This window comes from Hipposideros armiger, unplaced genomic scaffold (assembly GCF_001890085.2).
Source record: "Hipposideros armiger isolate ML-2016 unplaced genomic scaffold, ASM189008v1 scaffold_11, whole genome shotgun sequence".
Lineage (NCBI taxonomy): Eukaryota > Metazoa > Chordata > Mammalia > Chiroptera > Hipposideridae > Hipposideros > Hipposideros armiger.
Genome location: NW_017731361.1, coordinates 3,410,241 through 3,433,884, shown reverse-complemented (window position 1 = coordinate 3,433,884; position 23,644 = coordinate 3,410,241). Strand labels below are relative to the sequence as shown.

The 23,644-nt window shown below is 37.7% G+C and overlaps 2 protein-coding genes and 1 pseudogene across 5 annotated transcripts in view; 1 reads left to right on the top strand and 2 right to left on the bottom strand.

Moving 5' to 3' along the window:
- The window catches only part of LOC109393433 (protocadherin alpha-C2), a 186,654-nt gene that overhangs the window by 82,778 nt on the left and 80,232 nt on the right, over window positions 1-23,644 (bottom strand). Inside the window, exon 1 of one of the 4 annotated variants that reach the window (XM_019662633.1) lies at window positions 672-3,644. The exons of the other annotated variants lie outside the window; for them this stretch is intronic. Coding sequence (XP_019518178.1) covers window positions 672-3,119 — 2,448 coding nt within the window. The 5' untranslated portion in view covers window positions 3,120-3,644. Of the gene's footprint in view, window positions 1-671; window positions 3,645-23,644 lie in introns of those variants that run through there. 4 annotated transcript variants of the gene reach the window in all.
- On the top strand, window positions 12,944-13,795 carry LOC109393454 (60S ribosomal protein L6 pseudogene; annotated as a pseudogene).
- LOC109392558 (protocadherin alpha-13-like) overlaps window positions 23,329-23,644 on the bottom strand; it is a 9,860-nt gene continuing 9,544 nt past the window's right edge. The window contains exon 3 of the mRNA XM_019661124.1: window positions 23,329-23,337. Coding sequence (XP_019516669.1) covers window positions 23,329-23,337 — 9 coding nt within the window. The remainder of the gene's footprint in view (window positions 23,338-23,644) is intronic.

Here is a 23,644-nt window from a genome sequence, read left to right as displayed (position 1 = left end):
TGTTCCCCAATAAAGTTTAAAAGATAAATAAAAATGATACTAAAAACAAAAAAGAAGTACAAATTGCCAGTTCTAACAACAGTCACAGGGATGCAAAGTACAGCATAGGAAATACACATATAGTCAATAATACGTATATAGTCAATAATATTGTACTAACTATGTATGGTGCCAGGTGGGTATTAGACTTATTGGGATCATTTCATATGGTATATAAATGTGTAATCACTATGTTGTACATCTGAAACTAATATAATACTTTATGTCAATGGTAATTAAAAATAAAAAGTTTTTTAAAAAGTGGGGCTTCTTAAAATGCAGGTTCCCAGGCCATACCCCTGGAGACTCTGACTCAAGATTGGATCGGGGCCTACTATCTGTATTTTTAATGAGCATTTGAATATGAGCAATCAAACTGGAGGAAACTCTGGGTTAGTGTCCTAGCCTAACTGATCTACCCATTTCTAAGTCTCTTATTTCAACCCATTTTCCCCCCCATTTTTTCAACATTACTCTCAAGGCTCCTGAAGACTTCCATACCCTTTCTCATTGTTTTATTTACTGATGAAAATAAATACTACTGTTTAACGAAAAAAAAAAAAGAAAGAAAAAGAAAATAGCAGGTGGCCATCTCCTGGTCCAGGGAATCAAATCCCATAAAATTTGCTTACCATGACATTGACATTTGCGTGATCTCCTTTCCTATTCCGAATCTGAATACAGGATATTGGCAAATTCAGTCCTACCCCAGAGGCCACATTTCTCAGGTCAGCAGCACTGTATTCCCCACGCAAGAGCAAACTGTTATTATCAGAACTGAGTCCCAGAGAGGCCCGATAGAAATAGGTCTGAGAAAGTCTCTCAACTGTAGTGACATCTATAGTGGCTGATGTCATGCAAGGATTTGAAGCCATCTTCCTTCCATACCTCAGCTCCTCTGGAGAGCGACAGCAGCTCTGAGAGCAACAACCTGGGCTCTGGCTCAACTTGATACACACAAAGAAAAGTACACACCCCAGAAATAACAAGGAAATACAGGCCAATGCAATTACTAAATACAGGTTCTGGGCAGAAAGGTGCCCTCCTATTTCCCAGGCATCTTCAAAGTCTGGAAGGACCTGAGGGGCAGAGTTGCTCAACAGCATACACAGTGTGATAGAGGAGGAAAGTGATGGGTCTCCATGGTCCCGCACCACTACCACCACCCTCTGTTTAACAGCATCAGTAGGAAGAACTAAGCGAGCAGTACGGATCTCTCCCATATTGGCTGAAATTCTGAAAAGGCTTGAGTCGGAGGCCTGAGAGATGTGGTAGGAAAGCCAGGCATTGGAGCCACTGTCTGCATCCTCGGCTACCACTTTTGTGACCAAGTGTCCAGTTCTAGCAAAGCGGGGCACAATTTCCAATGGGACAGAGCCATTTCTGGGCAAGGGAAACAAGATGATTGGAGCATTGTCGTTCCTATCTACCACAAACAAGTTCACAGTCACTGCTGAACTTCTGGGGGGAATGCCACCATCTCTGGCTTCCACTTGAAAGCTAAACCCCTTGAGCTGCTCAAAGTCAAAGGAAGTTTTGGCAGTGATAGCCCCACTAGATGTTTCTACCGCCACCAAGCTAGATGCTATCTGTCCTTCAGAGATAATATCCAACAGTTCATAGAAGACAAGGCCATTCTTCCCAAAGTCTGGGTCCTGGGCAAACACGCGGCCTAGGGAGGCTCCAGGGCCATTGTTTTCAGCCACAAAAAGTTCTTGTTGTGGTTGAGGAAAGCTTGGTGCATTGTCATTCACATCAGCAACTGACACAGTCAGTGTCCTGTGGGTACTAAGTGGGGGCGAGCCACCATCTGAGGCGGTGATCAGGACCTGGTATTCGCTGACCTGCTCCCAGTCCAGCGGGCCATCTGTCAGCAAGCTGTAGTAATTGTCAAAGGAAGCCTTCAGCTTAAAAGGGCCTGTACTGGACATGCTACAAATGACCTTACCGTTGGGACCGAGGTCCTCATCCCTTACACTAAAGAGAGCAATCACTGTGCCAGGGGCGACGTCCTCAGAAACTGGGCTGGAGAGAGTCAGAAGATTCACCTCGGGGGCGTGATCATTCACGTCAGTCACTTCCACCAGTAGTTTGGTGGTGCTAGCTAGACCGAAAGCGCCTTCATCCCTCGCCTCGATGTATGCCTCCAACAGCGTTTCAGGAGGACCCAGTGAAGCAGCTACTCGCACCTCCCCATTTCTAGGGTGCACGTGAAAGTGATGTCGCAGCTTTGCTTGTGTGCTATTGCTTAAGGAGTACCGGATTTCCCCATTGGAGCCTTCATCCGGGTCCGAGGCCTGAACTCGGAATAACACAGTCCCATTGGGTGCAGTCTCTGGCACCTTGGTACGGTATACTGTGCGCTCAAATACAGGAGCATTGTCGTTTGTGTCCACAACGATGACGGTGATTTGTGCGTCTCCGGAGCGCGCAGGCTGCCCGCCGTCCCGAGCCGTAAGCACCAGCCTGTGGGTGGCGCGCTCCTCCCGATCCAGCGCTTTCTCCAATACCAACTCTGGGTATTCGCTGCCGTCGACCCTCGACCCCATGTCCAGACGAAAGTGCTGACTAGGACTCAGGCTGTAGCTTAGCACCCCGTTGCTTCCCTCGTCAGTATCTTGGGCATTAGGGAGAGTAAAGCGGGCCCCAGGCATCAGGAACTCGGGGATGTGCAGCTGTACGTCGCCGGCAGGGAAGAGAGGTGAATTGTCATTGGCGTCCAGGACGTGAACCAGCATCTTGTGCAGCTCCAGCGGGTCCTCGAGGACCAGCTCATAAGTCAAGACGCAGGCAGCTTTGGCCCCACACAGCCATTCGCGGTCTGCTGGCTCTCTGACTATCAAGCTGCCGCTTGCCAGATCCACCCCGAAGTAGGGTTCGTTGTGGCTGGAAAGGAAGCGAAAGTTCCGCAAGGACAGAGCTGCTGTGGACAGCCGCAAGTCCGCGGTAACATTGCCTATGGCTACACCCCGCTGGGTCTCCTCCAACACTGAGTATTTGAGCTGTCCGGCAGCAGAACCACAGGAGACCCACAAACATAGAATTGCCACCCTCCAGCCAGCCATCCTCCCTGTAGGCATCCTCTCTCCGCCAAGCGGTGTCCCGGGACCATGCTCCGGATTCCCAGAGAGCACGAGCCGTGGTAAGAAGCTAGGGCCGGCCGGCCACCGCTGCCGGCTAGAGGTACAGAGACCGCCGACGTTCCGCCTCCTGAATACCGGGATTTCCCGGGGCTGGCCGGCGGGGACCAACCTTCCTAGACTGGAGGCTTGGCAGCCGTCTGGGAAAGCTGCGCGGCCGGGTGCAGAGGAGCGCAGCGCCGCCTAGGGGTGCAGAAACGAGGTAAACGGCCGAGTCCGGGAAGCGCGGTCTCCAATCCCTGCTCGCTGCGATTTCGCCCCCAGCCCTGGCAACGGGCGCGGGGCGGGGCAAAGAAGACGCTCCGAGAAACTAACACATCTTCCCTTAAACGGCGTTTCCTAGGACAACGCCCCGAAACCGCCCCGGTCTTAACTTCCACAACGTCTGCCTGAAGACAGCCTCTAACTGGGGCCGAGTTCAGCTGGACTTCTCTGGTCAACTGTTGGAAAGCGGAGCGTCTAATCTCCAGCGCTTGGACCCAATGACCCCCTACAGTGCCCGCCCAAGCGGGCGGAACTCCAAGAGAAACCGCGGGGCGGAGGCAGTGAGAGGCGGATCCGTGACTGTGAACAACCACGCCTTCGAGACTTAAGGAAACAGCAGCCCCCAAACCTAGGGCTCTGGTGCATTCCGTGCTGGATTCCCAGCCTCTCCGCTGCGGATTAAAGTCTCTCCTGCACCTTCTTATATCCTAAGGAGACTCCAAGGTTTGAAAAGAGGGACAACTTGGGAAATATCCTCCTCAAGTTTCCCCGGGACTCTCGCTTTGAGAGGCAACAAAGTGAGCGAGCACAACGCTTACGGTCCTACGTTCCGCTTTTTGCAGGTCAGCAGTTTCTCTTTCCCCAGGAGGCCCTACTGGAGTGCTTTGCAAGCTGCCCTTAACGCTCTGGGTGAAACAGGAGGTCAGGAAGCAAGCAATACCAAGCACCAGAAACTCAGAAAGATTGACAACTCATCATCCCCATAGGATGTGCGAAGTGGAGGGGAGAGAAAGTACTGAGCTACTCTCCAGAGTGTGACCAGGAAACTACCCTGCAAATTTACTTTCTGTAAATATTTAGAAAATAGTAATGAGACAGGATAAGAACAGGCTAGACACCCATACTTTCTCCAACTTCGTTTTTAAGGCGGTGTTCAGCACGGAAATCAGAACAAAGATCAGTTCTATGAAAAACATCTCAGAAGCTACAAGAAATACCTCCAAATTCCACCTAGCACCCTACAACCAGTGGCTTTCCTTAAGAGGGAGGCGAGCTGAAAAAGAGAGGGGCTTAAATGACTGTTAAACTCTAAATTCCTCACACTTAAATCTTTCTTTTAATACAATTGCAGTATTCAAAGCCCCAAGAACCAAAATTTGAAAGACAAAAGCTGACAACTATAGATCACGAATTGAAGCTTTCAAAGCACTCTATTTTCTGATCAGAAAACTGCCTAAAAGTATTGATAATTATTGAAACTGTAGGATACATGGGGTTAATTACACACTTCTCTCAAAGTTAGTGTACGTTTGCATATTTCCATAATAACTTTTTAAATTGCTGACTAAAGTGGAGTGGGGAGCAGGCAGCTCCAACATTCTGGTTTTAATACTAAAAGTGGGGTTGGTAACTTCAGTGTGCGGCTAAGAACCAATCACCTCCAATCACTTACACGGAGCATCACAAACCCTTATCTCTTCCAGGGAAGTAGCGCGGGTTGCAATGTAAGTAGTAAATGCTCCTAATTTTGTCTCTCTGAATTAAAGAACAAAAAAAAATCCACTGACCCCAAGTCTTGGACAAAAGTAAAGCAGGAACAGTAACAGCCCACTAAAGTATTAGGTAGAGTCATAGTATAGCCATCATTGGGGGTCTTCATTCAGATGTGAAATAACCCATCAAAATGAAATTTATTCTTCACTAAGTTTCAGAACCAAAACTAATTATTTACTTTAGTGCCAGAAAATAGAGTTTCATTTTAATGCTGCTAACCAAGCTAACTGCTTGGGGGTGAAAGGTTATACTTTTCACTTTCCCATTAGCAGCAGATGAAATACACCTGGATGGAGAGATTTACTCAACTTTTGGAGTGTCCTGACTTTTAGCCCACCATCTGCCTCCGTATGTTTAGGCATAACTGTGATTTGTGGGAAGACAATATTTAGGAGGTATATAGATACCCAAAGATAAGAAAATCTCAAGAGTTTTTCCTTTTGTATAAGATGACTACGTACACATTAAAATCATGAATTCAAACTTTGGCAGAACTGTTCCTTTCTAGTATTTCATTTTGTCATTTTATGGCATTTTCCATAGTTTCTCCTAATCCATGCAATTTTAAGTTTTTAATTAGGTACAAGTACAACTTTATGTGGACTCTGTGCAAAAACACAGTCCTGATTTCTGCCTGGGTTCTATTGCCAGGAGTATTATTACAAAGCTCTCCCACCAAACTTGGCCTTAAGCTGTAAATTCAAAAGATTTCTAGGGGAGTTTGGAAAAAAAAAAGATTTCTAGCCATAATGCATAAGCTCCTATTACAGATCTTGAAGCCAAACAAGAAGATAGTAAATCTGATACCCACCAAAGAGTTTGTCAGCAAAAGAATATTGCTCTTTAGACATGATTTTCTTAGTGCTTAAGATTATTCCCTGAGAGTATATTATATACTTATGGAAACTAAATTTAAAAACAGGACATCACAATCACACTAAGCAAATTTTCATCCTGTAAAGTAGCTTAATGAAGTAGCCAAATCAAGTCTAACAGAGTAGGAGTTCTTTGCGGGTGGAAATCTGTATCACTGTGTCATTCTTTTCTAATTTTTCACTTGAACCTCTTACCAATAACATATTAGGACCAAATTTATTTTTCAAGTTTCTAGTACCAAGAAACTAGGTTTTCTCTGTCACATGATACTATATAAAGTTTTTTGGACCTCTTTTTCATGAATCTCCACTCTAACTGTATGCTTTGTTTACTTGCTACTTTTTATAATTATGTGCCAATTTTTCAAAAATTACCTTTCTATAAAAATATTTTTCTATTTCATCTTCAAAGTGTAGCCCTCAGAAATGAAAGTCATACTCCAGGTTGGTCAAATCAGGTCCAAGGAATGGGGATCTGGTCCTTTGATTCTAAATCTTGCATATCAAGTAAGAGTCTCAAATTGCATCTGGTTCTTTAACAGCTACATCACATACTTTTTTCATGATGAATTAAAAACTAAAATTCACACCCATTTTTCCCTAGATGCTATTAAGCCACAGATCAAAAAGTCCTAGACTTTTGGGCTGGTTGAGTGGCTCAGTTGGTTAAGAGTGTGAGCTCTGAGCAACAGGGTCACAGGTTCGAATTCCACAAGGGCCAGTGAGCAGTGCACAAGCTGAGCTGCCACTCAGCTGTCAACAGGTGACAGGATCGCTCAGCTGGTGAGAGCATGTGCTCCTAACAACAAGGTTGCCGGTTCGACTCCCGCATGGGATGATGGACTGCACCCCCCCACTCCCCCCCACCACACAACTAAGATTGAACATGGCACCTTGAGCTGAGCAGCTGCGAGCTGCCAGATGGCGACTAGACTTGGAGCTGAGCTAGCTGTGTCCTCCACAACTAAGACTGAAGGACAACATCTTGGCTGTTTCCCTTCCCCAATTTCCCAATAAAATTTTTTTTTAAAGTTCTAGACTTTTCAATAGAATTGTAACAGCTCTATACGATGTCAGAGGTAGTAGATTGGGGGAGGAGAGTTATCANTGCAGTGGGTTGCCATGGGCTACCGTGTGTAGCCAGCAGCCAGCGTGAGCGGCCAGCAGCCGCAGTGAGCGGCCACCCAGAAGCCGGCGACTGATCTGCCTCGCACAGGAAAAGTGCAATGATGGTGCCAACTTGGGCCAGTGAAGCAACGTCCTCCACAACTAGACTGAAGAACAAAAGGATAGCAACTTGTCTGTTTCCATCCCCCAATTCCCCAATAAAAATCTTTTTTAAAAAATTATTAGCAGACAACAGACTACCTAAAAAGTGAAATATCAACAATGATAGAAAAAGATCGCTCAACTGGATGAACAGGATGGCACAATATTCCTGCATGTATGAACAGTGTATCTCCATTACTTTGTTTATCCCTCATATAAGTTTTAAAATTTTGGTCACGGGCCACATTTTTCTCTGTTAATAGTTATATTTTTCCTTTTAAATAGCTAGTTTTCCTTCCAACTTCCAGATCTACTGGTCTTCCTATCACTTACTTATATTTCCTTTCTATTCTAGTCAAAATGTGTTTCTCAAACAACTCCTGACTCCCAAACTTCATAAATGTTACTCGTATTCTCATAACTCCTTGTTATAGGAAGCAATGAAATAAAAGAAATAAATGGTGAATTTTCTTGATAGGAGAAAAATTTATGCTTTAAGTGTTTTGATACCTGAAATATTAACATTTTGTGTATCAATTTTCTCCCTTAAAAAAATAACTGATTTTAATTTGTATTCACTGCAAATTTCACAATGTAATGATATATGCATACATCCCTACGAATCACTTTGTTATCTACAGGATATCTACTGGATTCATCTTTAGCCTTAGAACAGCACTGAGGTGTTTCATGCTAGCTAGGCCCAGAAAATCCCTCTGTTATGTTGTTTTCACTATTATACAACATGAAGAATAAAATAACCATTGAAATAATATATTAGAGAATAACCTTTAAACTGTTAACTATATATACACATGTAAAATAGAAAGCTAAGTTAATGTTTTTCCTCTATGTTGAACAGTGTTACCCTTCAATTCATACATGCATAAATTTATTTCACTCATTCAGCAAGTACTAATATATACTGTCTTATATACTGGTTTCTATTATATCATGTTCAAATATTAAATATGTAAAATTATCATGGATGTAAATCTACTTTATTGCAGTTAACATCATTACTTGAACAAAAAACTTAGAATCTCCTTTTCCCCTTATTACCTAGATTAGTAAAACAGGGAATCTTCCATTGCCTTCCCTAATTTCTGTACCTCTCCTTCCCTTCTATCCATGATTGCTATGAAAAGTCCAAAAGCAACATTGTAAAATTGCTATCCCAATCGCTCCCATTCTATTAAAAAAGTTTTGAAATGCCAATGGCCACTACGGATAAACTAAAGTATTTGAATAATTTAACTTTTATTAGATGTATTACTCTCACATGTGATATTTACTTATGTCTAAGTATACTGGCTTCTAAAATAATAAAAATATTAAATCCAATTGAATGGACTTTGAATGGTAAGTGCACCTTTGCACACAGCCATGTTTCTGACATAAAAATTACTCATCTTTCTTCTTGGTGAAATACATCAATTCAAACACAAATAAAAGGTTGTCAAGTCCTATACACAATAGTGTTATTTTCTATCAGTACAAATAGGTATTCTGAGACATGCACATAATTTCAATGTATTTACAAATACTGCTTGGAGCTATTAGCTATGTTGTGAAGTGTTATTCTCAAAAAAGACTTTTTTGCCTAATAGTTTTCATGTAAAGTATAGCCTAGAAAATATGCTGAATTTTATTAAATGGTCTATCATTCAAGATCCAATTCAAATGCCATCTTTACCACAAAGCCTTCTCTGATTCCCTCCTCCATGCCCACATGTTCTCTCTCTCCCTTCTTTAAACATCCACTGCAATTTATTTTTATATGTTTTAGGTTATCATCATTTTAAACCATGTATTGTAAAGTTCGAGTAAATGTCTCATCTTCCATGATATTAAGCATATTTTATGCAAAGCTCACATATTTTTCATTCCTACTAGGTATCAGAATGCCTTACACACATCAGTGTTCAAAATATTATTTTGAATGGATATTTGCTTTGTAATCTCTTACAGAAATTCCTAAAAGGGATTAGTTAAAAGACACTTCTGGTCATTTATTACCTGTGCCGGAAACTTTGGTGCTTTATTATTTTTAATTTTAGACCTTTATGCTATATTACATTTATTGTTCTTTAATACATTTGAGTTTCTTACCCTTGTTTCCCAAAAATAAACTATAATTTCCTTGGCCAAGGACAGTCTTTTAATACTTCTACACTCCCAGAATTCTTAGCACAAGGGGTATAAGCATGTGTTCAACTCAATGGATTAAATGTTGCCAAAGGCTCATCTAAGAGACATTTTAGAACATGCTGTATGGTGCTCGGTGGGTACTGTTGAATAACTATGATGTATACCTGAAACTAATATAACATTGTATGTTTGCTATATTTTAATAAAAATCCATTTAAAAAGAAACAATGAAGAAATACAAATTGGGGGGCCAGCCGACTGGCTCAGTTGGTTAAGAGCGCGAGCTCTGAGCAACAGGATCACCGGTTAGATTCCCACATGGGCCAGTGAGCTGCACCCAAGCTGAGCTGCCCCTGAGCTGAGCTGCCCCAGAGCTGCCAACAGGTGGCAGGATGGCTCAGCTGGTAAAAGCACNCTAATAAGTCCAGTGCCCATCTGGCATCCTACATAATGTTTATTGATTATATTCTCCAAACTGTATTTCATATCCCCATGGCTATTAGTTTTGGTTTTTAAGAATAATACTTACCAACCAATTCCTTATTTCCCATAATACTTTAGTCAAAATCCTAGACTGTGATCTATATTCATTTGATGATCTGCCAAATGTTGTTTCTGATATTCATATCATATGCATTTGAGCAATGTAAAAACCTTTTAGCAATTTAGTCCACCTTCATTCCAACATAGCTAAATGTATTTAGTCTCTGGAATATTGCTGTTTCCTCTAACTGCAAATACTGAAGGCAACAAAAATCAATAGGCCCTTAAGATTATCAGACATGCTGTTATAATGAAAAACTTTCCCACTCACACATTTCCCAGGCATTGCTTTTCCCTTCTATCCACTCAAGTTATGATGCTCTTTTCCTTCCTTTTTAATAGTTTGAAGTTTCCTTATTATACAACAAATACTATTATACTGTCAACATGGTTTTTTACTAATCAGAATATATTTCACATGCCATGCAAACTTCCTTAGTTATAGCACTCTAAAGTTTTTCAAAGTATGGGTATCAGCTTCAAAGTCAAAATAGATATAAAGAAACATCTAATTAGCCTATGGAAAAGTCTACTTGTGGAATATATGTTAACAAAAACACCTAGAATGCCAAAAACATTCCACTACTCTGTTAATAAGTGACAATGCAAAGGGGAACTATCTTCCACCCTATATATCCTGGCAAAAGAAACTGCCTTAATTCCAGAAGAACAATACACCAATATAACATTGGTATGTTCAAACTGCAATTTTCATGTGGAATATTTAATAAAGTCAGTTGTATGCTGTTGTGCATTTTTGCTACATTAATATTTATTATCTAAAAAATTGCCAATGCAATTAACTTTAAATGCAAAGTAGCAATTTATATCTCAGAGGTACCATCTTAGGTATGAATCTAAAAAAATTAAATTGCCCATCAAGAATCTTAACAAAAAACTTACATGACACACATGCTTTCTGCCTGTTGCACAGTGGGCCAATTTTGTTTATATCTGTTCAATACTATCAAAGGAGAGATATAGATATGAATGTTTTCTTGAATTCTTAAACTGACAGATTTTAGTAGTGTAAGCTATGTTAAAATACATTGTANGAAATGTCATTGTGTTAAGAGCTAGCCTACCTGGTTTGATCACATAATACATTTTGCTTACATTCAAATTTCACATTCCTACACATTTAGTAAGCCATCACACTAGATCTCCTGAGCTACAGATGAAAATTTTCATCGTCAGGCTGAAAAGAAAGGCCTATAACTACTACCAAATACCCTACTTGACACCAGTTTTATTAGATAGTGGCTAGCCTGAAATAAAAATCTGACAAAGATACTAGCAACAGTCTCCAAAAAATACTACACAAATCTCACATTATAGTATAGTTTCTAAAAATGCTAAACAAATTGTTACCAGGTCATCATTATGAGATGCTTAAAAAGAAATTTGATAAAAATTTGGCAGCTATCACAAAACAATGGCCATCTTCATTTTAAACAGTAAAACACCAAAATTATTCCCATGAAAAACCATGAGCATAACAGGACACTTCATGTCATAGTTATTATTCAATACTGACTTGCATATTCTAGATAACACAAGATAAGGGAGTGTGTGTGTGTGTGTGTATGTGTGTGTGTTAAAGAGAGGATAAAATGTTAAATGATAAATTTATAGGTAATATAATTTTCTACTAAAAAAATCCCAGAGAATTAAAGAAAAAATACTTAGAACTAAAAACAGTTTAATGAGATGATTAGCTTAAAAATAAAAATAAAAAACATAGTTTTCTTACATACCTGCAATAACTAGACAGAAAGTGGGATGTCTACCAATTCCAGATAAGTAAAAATTGACATTTTAATGTCTCTTCTCCTGCACAGAACTTACCCAAAACAACAAAAAGTACAGCCAACAAAAAATAAAATTACATCTTTGATGAAACTCTATAAAACATCTGAACTTCAACCACAATATATATGAAGAAAAGTTCCCAAGTACCAAGAAAACTGGACCAAGATAAAAGAGAATGCTAAGAGAGGATTCCTGCCACTGGAGACCTTGGGAAGAGCTGGTAGACTGGAGTTTTCCAAACTAGTGGTTCACACTGAGATGCAAAACCAATTTACTCCTTGTTTGAAACAAAAAGATCTAGGTACAGAGGCTGAATCGGGCAGAATTCTCCCATAATCCTATTTCTCAGCACAAAACTAGAGAGAAAGCAGGACTGAATGTGATAGTAAGCAGATGTACTATTATTTCAAGAGTCAACCAAAGGATGTGGTAAGCTAATGAGAAAACTTTGGATGATAAATTGCTCTGCAGCTGTCAGTTCTTGTCAGTTGGAGATATTTAAAAGTTACACAATAAATAAGGAAAATAAAGAAATGTTCACATTAGCCCAGAGCACTACTGGCCCATCATTTACACTCTCCACTTGCAGGTAGGTGGTCCTGAAGGAATTCCTCTCAAAGATATAAATAAAATAGTAATAAAAAAAGAGCCAACATAGGCTTTATATAAATATTACAAGAAAGAATAAGAAAATAAATATGAAAAATTACAGATAAAAATACACACCTGAAAATTTTGACTACCAAGCAAATAAAATTTTTGACAAGAGCTCTCTAGTCAAAAGATTCACAAAACAATTTCGAACGGTCTCAGAGAATTGAGAACCAAAAACAGAATTTCAAGGAGAAAATGAAAAGGCCACAGAAGACCATGAAAACTGAGCTGGCACAATTCATGAATAAATGGAAGAGAAATAGAAAATCATCACAGAAATTAAAGCCAATGGAAAGAGTAAAAAGGTGAACAAGTGCTGCCTTGTCCACAGTCAAGAACAAGAGGAAACATTCGAGAAGGTTGAAAAAAATAAATGGAAAGAACAAATAATTTAAAAGTATTAAAAGTGAAAATATAGCTTTGGAACACAGAAAAAGGAGATCTAGCATACTCCTAATAGATAGCCTTAAACACACACACACACACACACACACACACACACACATCCAAAGACACTCAAGAAAAAATTTTCAGATACAAATAAACTTCAGAGTTCAACTTTCAGCAATGTAAGTCTTGTTTGTCTTCAGCCAGTGAAGTACCAAGGGTAGCAGGTGGGCAGTGGGAGTGGTTTTACCTGTCAGAAATAAGAAGATGCATTATCTATCAAGCTTTTTTAAAAGCTCTTTTCCATCTTGCAAGATGGTGGGTGAAAAAACTGAGAAGCCGGACACTAAGGTGAAGAAACCTGAAGCCAAGAAGGCTGATGCTGGTGGCAAGGTTTAGAAGGGTAAGCTCAAGGCCAAAATGCCTAAGAAGGGGAAGCCCCACAGCAGCTGAAACCCTGTCCTGGTCAGAGGAATTGGCATATTCCTGATTAGCTATGTATTCCTGAAAGGCCATGTACAAGAGGAAGTATTCAGCAGTTAAATCCTGGCTTGAAAAGAAAAAGGAGAAGGTTCTTGCTACTGTCACAAAACCAGTTAGTTGGTGGCAACAAGAATGGTGGCACCAGAGTGGTTAAACTTCATAAAATGCCTAGATACTCTCCTACTGAAGATGCACCTGGAAAGCTGTTGAGCCAGAGCAAGAAACCCCTGTCAGCACGTGAGAAAACTTTGGTACCAGCATCACCCACAGGACCATTCTGATCATCCTCACTGGGCTCCATAGAGGTGAGAGGGTGGTTTTCCTGAAGCAGCTGACCAGTGGCTTGCTGCTTGTGACTGGACCTCTGTCCCCCAATCGAGTTCCTCTGTATAGAAACACCAGAAATTCGTCATCCACCAAAATTTATATCAATGGTGTGAAAATCCCCAAACATCTCACTGATGCTTACTACAAGAAGAAGCTATGTAAGCCCAGACACCAGGAGAGTGAGATCTTCAACACAGAGAAAGAGAAATACAAGATTACAGAGCGGCGCAAAATTGATCAGAAAGCCATGGACTTGAAAATTCTGCCCAAAATCAAAGCTGTTCCTCAGCTCCAGGGCTACCTCCACTCTGTGTTTGTCTTACAAATGGGGTTTATCCTCATAAACTGCTGTTCTAAATTTATTACAAAGGTCCTAGTTCAATGCCTGATCTGTTAAAAAAAAGATTTTTTATATTGATAGGGTATGTACTCAGACTTCTAGCTTGTTACTCTTGTCCTCACAACAACAAAAAACTGGATAAATTACTTTTCTTGAACCCATCAGAGAACTGAGTTTTCAGGGAAAACCTCCACTCTGAAGTCTGGAGAAACAGGTAAATCCAGAGAGTCATAGCCAATATCTGCTTATAGGGAGCAGAAGCCACTAGACCCAGAGACTGTTTGGGAATGTGCAAATGGAGATTTTAACGAATTGTTGGAGGCTAAAGTTGTGGATTACCTTGAAAGTGAGAAACTCCTGCAGGTCAATTATATGAAATTATAAAAAAAACTGTTGGGCCTATAATATATAGAAATGTAACAACTTTGTCAATTACTGTACAAAGGAGGTGATGAAAGAACAGCTGTACTAGATAAAAATGACACCAAATGGCAATTGGAATCCACAGGAATAAATGAATAGAACCAGTAATGGTAAATAAGAAATATTAAATATACACTTGCTTTTCTTGTTTCTTGCAGCGTCTTTAAAGAATATAAAATTATATAAAGTAATAATTATGAAAATGTACTGTTGAGTTTGTAATATATATGGATGTGTATTGGTTTCCTGTAGCTGCTGTAAAAAAATCACCACACACTGGTGGCTTCAAACAGTTTTCTAACAGCTCTGGAGGGGAGAAGTCCAAACTTAAGGTGTTGACAAAGCTGTATTTTGGCTAGAGTCTCTAGTGGGGATTCCATTCCTTGCCTTATCCAGCATTTAATGACTTTTTGTATTATTCCAATCTCTTCCTCTACCTTCACATAGGCTTCTCTGTGTCTTTTTTTCTATCTCTTATAAAAACATTGGAATTAATACCCTCCTGGAAAATCCAGGATAAACTCATCTCAAGATCCTTAACTTAATTATATAATCAAAGACCTTTCTTCCAAATAGGTCACATTCACAGGTTCCAGAGGTTAAGATGAAAATATATCTTTTTGGAGGCCACAATTTAACCCACTACAAGATATAATATGTATTATAATAATAGAAAAAAGAAGGGAGGAATAGAGCTTTGTAGGAGTGATATTTTTCTATCTCAATAGAATTGTTAGTATAAATCTGAAGATACTGATAAATTAAAATATACATAGTAACATCAAGAGAAACCACTGAGAATATAACTCAATTATACAGTTTAAAACTCATTCAAGGAATTTAAATGATACATTTGAAAATATTCTCTTAACAAAAATAAATCAGTAAAAGAAGGATATAAAAACAAAAGAGAATTGAAACATACAGAAAACAAAAACGGCAGGCATGCATATGCCAACTATATCAATAACATGAATTATAAATGGATTAAACAATCTAATCAAAAGGCCAATGATCACTAGATTTTAAAATAACAGGATCCAACTATATATTGTCTACAGGAGATACCTTTAGATTCAAAGATACAAGTGGATTGAAATTTAAAGGATGGAAAAACATATATTGTGAAAATAGCAACCACAAGAGAGCTGGAGTGGCAATGATAATATCAGACCAAAGTATTACTAGAAATAAAGAGGGACATTATAATGACAAAAGGGTCATTAGGAAACATATAACAATAACAATTATAAGCATATAAATAGCTAAAAATAGAGCCTCCGAATACATGAAGCAATAACTGACTGGAGTGAAGTGAAAAACAGACAATTCAACACTAACAGTTGGACACTTTAATATCCTACTTCCAGTAATGGATAACAACCAGGCAGATGATCAATAAGGAAATAGAAGACTTTAAAAACACTATAAAACAGCTAGACCTAAAAGACATCTATAGAACACTCACACAATAACAGCAGAATATATATTCATCTCGATTGCACATGCAACATTCTCCATGATAGACCTAAGTGTCAAGCCGATTACAGTGCACCAGCTATCAATCCCAAGGGATGACTCTAAACACTTCTGTCCATTGTATCTTGGCGTTGGAGTTGCTAAGAAGAATACAACACACTGGACAGTCAAGCACTGGATGGAACAACATGTTACTTACATAGAGAAGGGACAGAGCAAAATCAGCTTCAGTAGTGGGTATTGGTCCCCCATAGCCAGCAGGTTTCTCCTAGAGGCCATTGCAGGGAAATTTGCCTTCATGCATCCCTCTTGTGCTACAGTAGGAGGACCTTCTCCCCTCCCCATAAAGGACATAATTCACATGACGATAATTCACATACTCCAAGCAGAAACAAAGGAACATTTATTGAGCTTGAAACAGGGAAAGATATTCCCACAAAAGGTGATAAGCCCAGCATAGGCTATGTGGACGCTTTATCTCTTGGTAAGAAAGTTTTCCAAGCCCAAGACCCATTCTTATATGGCTGAGTGATGGTTGAAAGACTGCATATGGGAATGCCCTCCCAAAACTAAGCCATAAAATAAGCTTCAATAAATTGAAATGAATTGATACCATACAAAGTATGCCCTCTGACCACAATTAAATGAAGTTAGAAATCAATAACAAAAAGAAATTTGAGGGATTAACAAATATGTGGAAATTAAGTAACATAATGCTAAAATAACCAATGGGTCAAAAAAGAAAGAACAATGAAAATTAGAATGAAAGAAATGAAAGACACACATATAAAAACTTATAGAATGCACTAAAGCAGTGCTTAGAGGAAAATGTATAGCTACAGATGTTGACATTGAGAAAGAAGAAATATCCCAAATCAATAACCTAACATCCCACTTTAAGATACTAGAAAAATAAAAGCAAATCCAAAGGAAACAAGCAGAAGAAAAGAAATTAGGATTAGAGCAGAAATAAATGAAATAAAGAATGGGAAAACAATGAAGCCAAAAGTTGGTTCTTTGAAAAGATCAACAAAACTGACAAATCTTTAGCTAGATGGACCAAAAGAAAAAGTCAAAAGACTGGCTTTACAAAAACCAGAAATGAAAGAGGAGCCATTACTACTGACCTTACAGAAATAAAAAGGATTATAAGAGACTATTATGAACAATTGTATGCCAATGTAGCTTAGATGAAATCATAAAATTCCTAGAATACACAAATACCTAAACTAATTTAAAAAGACATAGAAAATCTGACTGGACCTATAAAAAGGAAAGAGATTGAATTAGTAACAATATAACTACATAACAACAACAACAACAAAAAGCAAGACCAAAAAGCATCATGAATGAATTCTACCAAACATTTAAATAAATATTAATATCAGTTCTTTACGAATTCTTCCAAAGAACAGAAGAGGAGTGAACACTTCCTAACTCATTCTGGGGCAATATCACCTTGATACCAAAGCCAAAAATATCACAAGCAAAATAAACTGCAGACTAATATCTCTTATGAATAGAAACACAGAAATGACTCAGCAAAATACTAGAAAACCAAATTCAGCAATATCTAAAAGGGATTATATACCATGACCAAGTGGGTGTTATCCCAGAAATGCAAGGTTGGTTTAACATCATAAAATCAATAAATATAATACATCATATGTATCATAACACAGTATCACAGACTGAGTGACTTAAAAAACAAAACTTATTTTCTTATTCTGAATTCTATGATCAATGTGTCTAAAGGGTAATTTTCTTCTGAGGTTTCTCTCCTTGGATTGTAAATGGCCATCTTCTCCCTATGTCTTCACATGGTCTCTCCTCTGTGTATGTTGATGTCCTAATTTCCTTTTTTTATAAGAACATCAGTAATATTGCATCAGCAATATGTCATCACCCTGATGACTTTATTTTAACTTAATTATCTCTTTAAAGACTTTATCTCCAAATATAATTACATTCTGAAGTACTGGGGGCTAGTGTGTCAACATATAAATTGGGGGGGACATAATTCATTCCATAATAACATATCAATTGATTAAAATACAAAAACCACACAATTATCTCAATAGATGCAGAAAAATCATTTCACAAGATCCAACAACATTTCATAATAAAATCAACCAACAAAGTAGGAACAGAAGGAAATTTCCATTCTGATAGGAGCACTCATGAAATGAAGAATGCAAAACAGTAGAGAAAGACAGTGAATCCAAAAGTGGATTCTTTGAAAAGACCAACAAAACTAACAAACCTTTAGCTAGACTGACCAAGAGAAAAAGCCACAAGGCTAAAATTACTAAAAACAGAAATGAAAGAGGGAACATGACTACTGACCTACTGACAGGTATCATGGTAGGGAGAAAAGTGTATCCTTCTGCTCTAAGATCAGGAACAAATCAAGGATGTTCTCACCACTTCTATTCAACATTGTACTGGAGGTCTAGCCGGGGCAATTAGGCAAGAATATGAAATCAAAGACATTCTGATAGGAAAGGAAAATTAAAACTATCTCTATTTACAGATGCTATAATCTGTAAATAGAAATCAATAAACTGATCCTAAAATTCCTGTGGAAATGCAAGTCACCCAAAAAAGCTGAAACAATCTTGAAAAAAAGAACAAAGTTGGAGTAATGATACTTCCTGATTTAAAATCTCTCCACAAAGCTACAATAATTAAAAGAATGTGGTGCTGGGATAAAGATAGACATATAGATCAATGGAATAAAATTGAGAATACAGAAATAAACTCCCACCCACATTTATTGGTCAACTGATTTTCAACAATGGTTCCCAAACATTCCAATGGGGGGGGGAATAGTTCTTTACAATAAATAATTCCAGGACAACGGGATATCCACTTGCAAAAGAATGAAGTTAGACTGCTACCACACACCATATACAAAATCAAATCAAACTGGACCAAAATGACACCAGCAAGGTGTCAGAATAGGAAATCCCAGACCTCATTCCCCTATAAAAATACCAATTAATGACATATAGACAAAATACCTTTATGACAATTTCAGAATCCAGTTGAGAAGTTGAAGTACCCCAGGTGAGCACAAAGTGGAAACAGTTGCATTGAAACAAATAAGAAGAGTAATTTTAATTTACTCACACCAGCCCCTCCTTCAAGCTGACACAGGTCAGCAGCAGGAAAAAACACCCTGGCTTGCTACTTCACCATCAAGGGGAAAGAAAAGAGTACAGGATGTGTCCAATGTTTCAGTTTCTCAGAGGGCTGCCTGAGGGACTAGTTTCTGTATTGCCTCACTTAGAGAACTGATGGAACTGGCATAGTTTGGATGTCTGGAGACCATGCAGAAAAAAAAGAGCAGGGGGGCAGCCTGCTTCCTCAAGAAGGAGAGAGAGGAGTGAGTGTGTATCCAGCCTTTCAGGTTACTGGAGGGCTGTTCAAGTGACTGGTATCTGTCTCAGCTGACTTGGTATGTTGATAGGGAACCAGCATACTTTGGGTGCCTAGTAGCCACTGAGAACAAGGGAGAGCAGCTTGAAGCTATAGAACCAGAAAATTAAATGCTGCAGACAGACACTAGAGAGAGCAAGACAGATCATTTAAAATTATCCAGTCAAGAGGAACAACAAGAAAAAAATAGCAAAAAGGAATCATGAAAGCTTATGGGACTTATGGGATACAATTAAAAGAAACAATCATTGGTATTTCAGAAGGAGAAGAGAGCAGGCAGGAAAGGGTAGAAAACTTATTTAAATAATGACTGATAACTTCCCAAACCTGGGAAGAGATTTGGACGTCCAAGTTCATGAACCTAAGAGGTCACCCCAAAATTTCAATGCAAAACAACTTTTTCTCCAAGACAAATTATAATAAAACTGTAAAAAATTAAAGACAAAGAGAATTTTAAAAGCAAGGAGAGAAAAAAAATTGACTCATACAAAAGCACCTTTATAAAGGTAACAGTGAATCTCACAGTAGGAACATTGCAAGCCAGGAGAGAGTGGGGTGATATATTCAAAGAGCTGAAAGAAAATAACTGCTAACCAAGAATACTTTACCCTGAAAAGTTGTCCTTCAGAAATGAAGGTGAGATAAAGACTTTATCAAACAAATAAAAGCTCAGGGAGTTCATCACCATTAGATCTGCCATACAAGAAATGCTGAAAGGAGTTCTTCAAGTTGAAATGAAAGGATGTTAACTAGTAACATGAAAATAAATAATACACTGGTAAAGATGTATACAAATAATGTAATATGGTGGTGTGATAACCACTTAACTCTAGTATAGGGTTAAAGAAAAAAGTATTAAAAATAGCTATAACTAAAATAATTTGTTAATGAATATAAATATTAAAAGATGTAAATTGTAACAACAAAAGTATAAAATGAAGGGGAATAAAAGAGTAGATTTTTGTATGTGATCAAAGTTAAGTTGTTATCAGCTTAAAATAGACTGTTCTATCTATAAGATGTTTCAAGTAAGCCACGGGGTAACCACAAAACAAACAATCAAACAAAACTATAGAAGAGACACACAAGACAAAGAAAAAGGAAGTAAAATACACCACTAAGGAAAATCATCAATTCACAAAGGAAGACAGCAAGAGAGGAGGAAAAGATCAAAGGATCTATAAAAGAGCCAGAAAATAATTAACAAGATGGCAATAGTAAGACCTTACCAATCATAATTACTTTAAATGTAAAAGGATTAAATTCTCATTCAAAAGGCACAGAGTGGCTGAATAAATTAAAAAACAACAACAACAACAACAAAAAACAAGACTCAACTACATGCTGCCTCCAAGACATTGTGTATTTGAGCCTATGTGTATAGGCTCAAAGTGAAGAGATACAAATAGATATTTCATGCAAGTGGAAACCAAAAGAGAGAGCAGGGGGTAGTTACATTTATGTCAGACAAAATGGACCTTAAGTAAAAAACTTTAATGAGAGAAAAATAAGGTCATTATACAATGATAAAGAGGTCAACTCATTAAGAGTATATAACAGTTGTAAATATATATGCACCCAACATCAGAGCACATAAATATATAAGTCAAATACTAACAGATCTGAAGGAAGTAATAGCAACACTACAGTAACAGTGGGGGACTGCAGTACCCCACTTTCATCAGTGGATAGATCACCCAGACAGAATATCAATAAGGAAACATTGAACTTAAACTGTACTTTAGACCAAATGGACCTAACAGACATATACAGAATATTCCATTCAATGGCAGCAAAATATACATTCTCCAGGATAGATCATATGTAGGTCACAAAACAAGTCTTAGCAAATTTTAAGACTGAAATCATATGAAGTATCTTTTCTGACCACAATGGTACAAAACCAGAAATCAATAACAAGAGGAAAACTGGGAATTTTACAAATATGTGTAAGTTAAACAACACACTCCTGAAAACCAATGGATCAAAGATTAAAACAAAGGGAAATTTTAAAAATAATCTTGAAACAAGTGAAAATGGAAACACAACATACTGAAACTTATGTGATTCAACAAAAGCAGTTCTAAGAGGGAAGTTTATAATGATAAACATCTACATTAAGAAAAATGGTCTCACTTATATGGAATCTAAAACCAACCAATAAACAAAAAACTTCATAGACACAGAGAACAGATTGTTGGTTGTCAGATGCAGGGGATGGGGGGATGGGTGAATAGGTGAAGGTGCTCAAAAGGTAAAAATTTCCACTTATAAGATAAATGAGTCATGGGGATGTAATGTACAGCATGGCAACCATAGTTATAGTTAACATCATTATAGTGTATATTTAAAAGTTGCTGAAAGAGTAGATCTTAAAAGTTCTCATCACAAGAAAAAAAAATTGTTAACTATGTATAGTGATAGATGTTAACTAATGTGCAGAACACTTCACAACATATACAAATATCGAACCATTACATTGTACACCTGACACTATTAATGTTATATATCAATTATACCTCAATCTAAAAATTAAATTTTAAAAATAAATGTTTATTAAATGAATTTAAATAATAAATGTTCAATATACGAGTTGGGAAGATCTCCCTAACTAAACCTGGGGACCTTACAAGCCATAAGAGAAAAATAGATATATTTTAATATAGAAATTTAAATACACTTTTAAATGGCAAAATATACTATAAACAAATCAATATAAATTATATGGGAGGGAAAGATATTTATGATATAGGTGGGAGGTGAAAATAATGCCTGCATTTTACAGAGAACTTTCTCAAATTGAAAAAAAAAATTTTTTTTCAATTAAAAAAATGGGTAAAGAATTTAATTAATAAATCAAAGAAAAGCAAATACAAATGAAAATATGCGCAAACTCACTGTTGGTATATAGGAGTGAAAGTTAAAGTAACAATGAGATATCATTTTATAGAAATCACACTGGCAGAATGTGAGACCACCATTTCTTTTGGAGATAAAAGGGAGACTGCTCACAACTTGCTGGTACAAATGAAAAGTACTACAAAATACTTGGAAAGTAATCTAGCAACACATTTTAAAATTAAATTATTAATACTCTTTGATGCATCAATTCCACATCTGAAAATAATTTCTGTAGAAATAAGAGCACCAATATTTTAGGAATATGTACAATAATCACATGGCATGATTTGTGAGGGCAAAAGAACAGTTGGAAAAAGAGCTCACCAACAGGTGAATAACTGAATACATAAATGATACATCCACACTATAAAGTACTATACAGCTATTAAAAGTAACAGATTTGTAGGTATTTCCACAAGGTTTTTTGGGTAGATAGCCTGTGGGATATAAAACTGAAAGCAACAAACAAACAAGACAAACAAACAAACAAAAACTCACAGACACAGACAACAGTTTAGTGGTTATCTGAGGGTAAGGGTGAAGGGAGGTGTTAGAAGAGGGTAAAGGGGGTCAAATATATGGTGATTGAAAGAGAATTGACTTTGGCAGGTGAACACACCACAATTTATGAATGGTGTGTTATAGAATTGTACACTTTAAACCTATATAATTTTACTAACCAATGTCACTCCAATAAATTTAATTTTAAAAATTACCCCAAAAAATCCATTTAAAAAGAAATGTAGAATGCATTATCTAGGCTAATAAACTTTCAAAAAGAAAGAATAACAAAAACCGACTAGGTGTATACATGTATATGTGCCTGCAAATAAAAATGTGAAAGGAAAATCACAATAATTTTCCTATCTGATACCTGACAGAGGATGCTGATGTACCTAGACAAAAAACAGGAGGAACCAATCCAAAAAAGGTTTTTATTTTGCAGGGGGACCAATCCAAAGGTTTTAATTTTTTTTAATAAAGAAAGTTGTACTTTTAAATAGACGTTTATATTAAAGGCTTTGATGCTCATTAAAATAAAACATGTATGTGGGTATATTATAAACTTTTTTTAAATAAAGAGATTTAAAGTTTTTAAATTATGGTTAGCTTCATTGAAACAAACGTTTTCTAAATGCTTGAGTACTCACACTGTGGTTTCTTGTAAAGCTTACAAACAATAAATACTTATAAATTATTAAGAATAAAACAGAAACAAAGGATTCGTGTTATTGACAATTTATACTGGCTTTTTACTTAAGATTTCAATCTGAAAATAAACTCATATCAGTAATACCATTAAATGTCATAGCAGCTACAAACAATTAAAGAACAATCTTAAATTTTGATTCAATCATCTTAAACACAAAACTGTGAGAAAGGCTAAATCAGAAAGACAACTTTAAATACTAACTCACCTCTTTCAAAAGTTCTAAATTTGATTCTCTTTCACCTGTTCCCTCTGCAGAACTCGGACAGGGAGGGAGACTGGGGCTGAAGGCCATGAGGTCGGCCTTGGGCGGGCCCTCCCCAGAGCACACCCTCTGCCGCCTCTGCTGTGAGTACGACCAGCTCCCCACCGCGCTGGAGCACACCAGCGTGGGCTTCCCCGGCCCGCACAC